We start from the raw sequence: 5494 nt of genomic DNA on the forward strand, positions 1-5494 counted from the left end.
CTTTCTACTCTTCTCCATCTCCAAGTCAATCTGTATATACTCACAAACTATCTGATATTGCTCCTCAGCATATTGTGATATATCGCATTCTTTATCTCCTTGTCCGCCACATATTGCGGGACCAATAATGGCCTACCATTTGATTTTCATATTTATGGATTTTTTTTCTTTCTATTTAATTTTTTTAGAAAGTGCAATGCATTTTTTTTTTTGCATTTTACAAAAACACCAAGAAAAATGAAAGTATAGCTACCTTATTTTCCCAAATGTTTTTGGTTGTAAATAAAACTTTTTTCAAAATTTTATCTAACTCGAGCAAAATCCGAGATTCTTTACATAGTTTTAATCAACTCAACCTCCTCAAATGGCTATTATTGTCATTATGAGATATTGAAATATAATCTCTTTTGGTGTGCCTTTTCATGCTAAAATGCAAAATGTAAATAGAATGATCTTTTTGCATATATTTTTCCATGATTTACGATAAAAAAAAAAAATCAAAATTATATTTTTCGTTCAAAAGAGGCATATAATGTAACCGAAACTATTCTCGAGGGGTATTGGAGTACTTTATGTAAGTTGAGAAAGTAGATATAGCAAACATTGACAGTCGATTAGCAAGATTCAAGAACCACTCCGGATAAGATAAATCAGACCATAAAGAGATTATCAATGGCTTCTCTGGCATCAAATTTGTCATGGAATTCGTCTTCATGGCTTAATAACCGCACCCTAACAAGGAGCACCAACGAAGGCATCAAAATTTCCGATAAAAGCTCAGATTTTGTAATTTTGGCTCAAAAGAAAGCGAAGAAAACTCGAAAGGTGCTAAGGAATTATGCACATTTCGATTCTATGTAGGCCATTTTGTTTGACATTTTTATTAATTGGTCTTTTTGTTCTTGGCTTGTAGATAATACTGATTGAGGATGTTACTGATGTGGGGAAGAAAGGGCAGCTTTTGGATGTCAAAGCTGGGTTTTACCGAAACTTTCTGCATCCTTCCGGAAAAGCGCGGATTGTTACTCCCATTCTTCTCAAGTAATGCGTAATTGAGTTGATTTTAGTTTGTTTCTTTTCTTCATAATGTTAATTACGTTACAGATAACCAAAATGTTAGCTGCTTTTAAAGTTTTTATGGCCAATTAGTCATCTTTATGAAGCCTGCCAACTGTTTGTGAAAATGTCACTGAGAATGTTAGTAATGTCCTTTACAATTTTGTGGTTTTGACACTTGAAAAGAATGTTAGGGTTAGGCTGTGAAAGAATAGGTGAAGATACCCTTTGTGATTATTATTATTTTTTTTTTTGTTCAGGGAAATGAAGGTTGAAGAAGAGAGAATTGAGGCTGAAAAGAAACGGGTATTCACAGGCTTCTTTGATTCAATACCCTTATTCTTGATAATCCATGAGTCTTTATTTATAATGTTGTTATCATTTTATTTATATTAAGTTAAAAAATTTCATAGGTAAAAGAAGAGGCACTACAACTTGCTAGAATTTTTGAAACTGTTGGAGCATTCAAAGTGAAACGTAAGGGAGGGAAAGGAAAGCAAATTTTTGGAAGGTGTGTACTAAATTTGAACATAACTTATTTAATAGTTTTTTCTTATAAACTTATTTCTAATTTTTATAAAACATGTTGCTAAATGCTAATGAATTTTATTGCTTGCAGTGTTACTGCTCAAGATCTTGTTGACATAATTAAGGCACAACTTCAAAGGTAATCTTCTACCCAATCATAAACATAAACCAATTTTCACTGCTATGAGTTTTATGTTTTCAGCTTTTCTTGAATGATGGGTTCTTTTAAATCTCATTTTTTTTTTAATAATTTTTAATCTTCTTTCATGTAGAGATATTGATAAAAGAATTGTCACTTTACCCGAGATCCGAGAAACAGGAGAATATATTGCAGAGTTGAAGCTTCATCCTGATGTTACTGCTCAAGTCAGGTTGAATGTATTTGCCAATTAACAAAACGGCAATCAATTTCTTTAAATAGGGCGTATTTCAAGGTATGTTAATTAATCTTTCCATTTTAGTTTAAAATTTTGTAAAATTTATTTACAAATGGTTATTTTGTCAATAGACCATAGCGGTCTACATGTTTCTAGGACCGTATTGATAACATAGGCCAATACTGGATAATCTTTTTAGGGCTATTTTCAATGATGAGGATGAGGAGGGCATTTTCGTCTTTTTTACATATGAGAGATCAAGAGCGAGTCCGTGTCCCACCCTATTTCACCTTTTTGGTTGAAAAAAAAAATTTGCAACTTTTGTTTCGCAGTCACAATCACAGTCAGTTAACTATTTTATTTTTTATTGTTATTTGCAGGATGAAAACTTTGAGTAGTTTTAGAATCGCAAATAGAGCTGCCCAAGTTTCAAGAACATATATTTATTTTTTCTTTTGTTGTGTTTTATATGCTCGCAATATAACATTGGTATGAACACATGCTTGCTATTATTTGTTGATATTTTGGATTGTTCATTTCCAATGAAATTTCGTGAAACATTTCTACATTTATGGAGCTTTCTTTTTCGGTAAAAAATATATGGAAATGCCACAAACAAGTTTGGTGCGTTTTAAGAAGTATAAAGGTAAAAATTATGAAGGAATCGAACGGTTTATATTTAGTAGTAGTAGGCGCAATATAGCAAAGTAGATGAGTTTGACAAAAACGGATGTAATGAATTAACAAGTGTAATTTAATGTATACGAGCTTTTAAAACCCTTTATTTCCTTTATTAAATTATTATGGTAATAGTTGAGTTGTTATTACATTTAACATGTAAGATATGGGTAGGTTCGATTATGGATTGTAATTATTGTATGATTATTGACAAAATAAGGACCCTTGGATTGAAAATATTATTGGTTAAGATCGGTTATGGCATGGTTGTAATAAAAGGTGAATTCTTTAATCATTGTTTAAAGGGAACTGATTTGTACACAACACTTTTTCTCCGCACACAACAATTTGTGCTTTAAAGTGTTGTATTGTACAACTCTATAATGCATAAATTGTTGTGTACGGTAAAAAATTGTTGTGTATGAATCACTTCCCTTGTTTAAATAGAAACCGTTCAAAAGAGCAATATGAAGTTTCTGCGCATATTAGAATTCGGAAGTGTTATTTATTTTCGTGAAATCTTCATAAATTGTAGGAATTTCAAACTCATTCTCACATTGAAAATCATTTAACCAATTTTTTGTTTACAAATCAAGAGCACATCACTAGGTAGAATAGTAAGAATGGAGCGACAGATCAGGTACCAGACTACGTGAAAATTTCATATCCAAGTTAAATGATTACAACTGGAATATTAACATTAAAAAAAAAAACAAGAATGATGCATTATAAGTTTTCGAAATTGAAAGTAGCTTACATGTCTTATACAAATGTTGATTCTTATGTATGGTTTCTTAATTCTTGATTCTAGAAGAATTTAGATAAGATTTTGCATTTATTCTTGATTATTGATTTGTGATTCTTGAATATTGATTATGCTTCTTTATGTTATAATTTACAAGAATGTTAACATCGCATCAGTAAAATTTAGATCCCAAATCAAAGTTGCCTTAACTGAAAGTAACGGACGTACCTTATACAATTGTTGATTCTCCAATCTCGATTCTCAAGTCTTAAAAAATGTTATATAAGACTTGATTTGATTCTTGATTCTTTATTCTTGAATAATGTTAGATAAGACTTTGCCTTAATTCTTGAATAATACGGAGTATTAGACAATACTTTTTTACATTGATTCTTGATTTTCGATGTTGGCTATTTTATCCGTTTAGTTGTCTCTCTTATTATTATTATTATTATTATTATTATTATTATTATTATTATTTAAACAATCGATCCATAAATTTACATATTAAATAGATGAACCATCGAATATAAATCCAGTTTCACCGTTAAGATTTAGTTCATACTTTTCTTATTTTTTACAAAATTAAAAATCAAAACTTTATGTATGGGATTTTTTTTCTTTCCATTTCCTCTTGTTGTTTGATCTCTCTCTCTCTCTCTCTCCATGTGTTTTTCTTCCTCCTCATGAACAAATACCCACGTGAATTCAGATTTTAATTACAAACAACCAAATGAAAGTCTTCATCAAAGCTCTACAAGCATAATTCCACTCATGCCCTTTGCATGAGCCAACTCTTAATCCGAATGGTTTCAGAAATTTTTGGTTTCATAACTCATAAGGGTTTATCTCAATCGATTGTTTCAAAAGTCGATGGGTTCTTGTTCATCAATGGTTTCCAAAATCGATCGACTATGGAACTTAGCATCGGTGGATCTAGAGAAAAAGGAGTAGTCGCCTTAGATGGATAATTGATTTACCCATCTTCGTTAATCATATCTGATTCTTATTGTTCAAGATGAAATAAATAATCACTTCGAAACCATATATTCAAACATGCATTACCTAATGCTACCTGATTGTGGGTTGATATAAAGTTCAAATCTGAACCCATTTCCGACATCATCATCTTCGGAGTATCTGGTTTCATATGCAAACATGTTGTTAAAGAAGCCTTCAAGTTTCTTGATTCACCAAACTCGCCTCTTCAAAACCCTCGCTCTTGTCGGTCGGATCACTTCTAACCTCTCCTAAACCTTAAAATGGGCTTCCATATCTCACTCCGTTGTCTCCTTACTCGTTGCTGACACATATGATCTACCATCTCCTTGTCAGATGGCTTCGAAGAAAAGCTTGTCCTCGATTGTGTTGTCCCTTTTCACATTTGTGAGCTTGTCATCATTGCATATGTTGAAGATGGGTGCGATTACCTGGAGTTTTCAGGTAAGACAAAGTTCATGGAGAGTATGGAAGCCATTTACCATGAGAAAACGGTGGAGAAAGGTAGCTTAGTGATCTCGACTTGTGGTTTGATTTGATTGCGACATAAATAGGGTTGATGTTTAACTCCAGACAATGGGTTTTGCCAACAGTTCCCAATCAACTGAAGCCTAACTCTTGAATCAGATGAACTGAAGCAAAAGTTCTTGAGTCAGTGTCTGTTGTTTACTGATACAAAAGTTAGGTGACCCTTAAAATATATGGAAAATGACACAACGACCTTAATATGTACTTTGCATTTACCCTTTCAGACTCTAAAGTTTATTTCGTGCCCATTAAAGGAACAAAGTTGATGTCGACCTGCTTTTTTGGTCACTACGACCTAATATATCAGGTTAAATAAGCCGCACAAACACTTAAATCTGATATGGCTTATGATTTGGAAAAAAATTTAGTACAAAAAAGAATAATAAAAATTGGGTCCTACCATATCTCCCCCATCTCTCTCTCACCCTTTCTCTCCCCCATCTCTCTCTCTCTCTCTCTCTCTCTCTCTTTAAAAAATTCTTTTGGGTTTTTTGATTCGTCTCTTTCACCTACTACCCTTAGAACCAAACTCAATTAATTTCATCTTAGTTCTCCAAGGTTCATTTAATGGTAGATTCAATAA

At 32.2% G+C, this 5494-nt stretch overlaps 1 protein-coding gene across 2 annotated transcripts; it reads left to right on the plus strand.

Moving 5' to 3' along the window:
- The first annotated feature begins 604 nt into the window (after positions 1-604).
- Positions 605-2529, plus strand: RPL9 (ribosomal protein L9). Of its 2 annotated transcripts, none has more exons than XM_078962500.1 (7): positions 605-825; positions 914-1041; positions 1317-1362; positions 1470-1567; positions 1676-1723; positions 1857-2018; positions 2161-2401. In XM_078962500.1, exons 1-6 carry the CDS (start codon positions 673-675, stop codon positions 1975-1977), a joined length of 594 nt encoding a protein of 197 aa, XP_078818626.1. In that variant the 5' UTR covers positions 605-672; the 3' UTR covers positions 1978-2018; positions 2161-2401. The 2 variants fall into 2 exon arrangements, with proteins under 2 accessions (XP_078818626.1, XP_078818625.1); XM_078962499.1 differs by having other exon boundaries at positions 606-825; positions 2342-2529.
- The last annotated feature ends 2965 nt before the right edge of the window (positions 2530-5494 follow it).

Source organism: Lactuca saligna, chromosome 6 (assembly GCF_052625555.1).
Source record: "Lactuca saligna cultivar CGN05327 chromosome 6, ASM5262555v1, whole genome shotgun sequence".
NCBI lineage: Eukaryota > Viridiplantae > Streptophyta > Magnoliopsida > Asterales > Asteraceae > Lactuca > Lactuca saligna.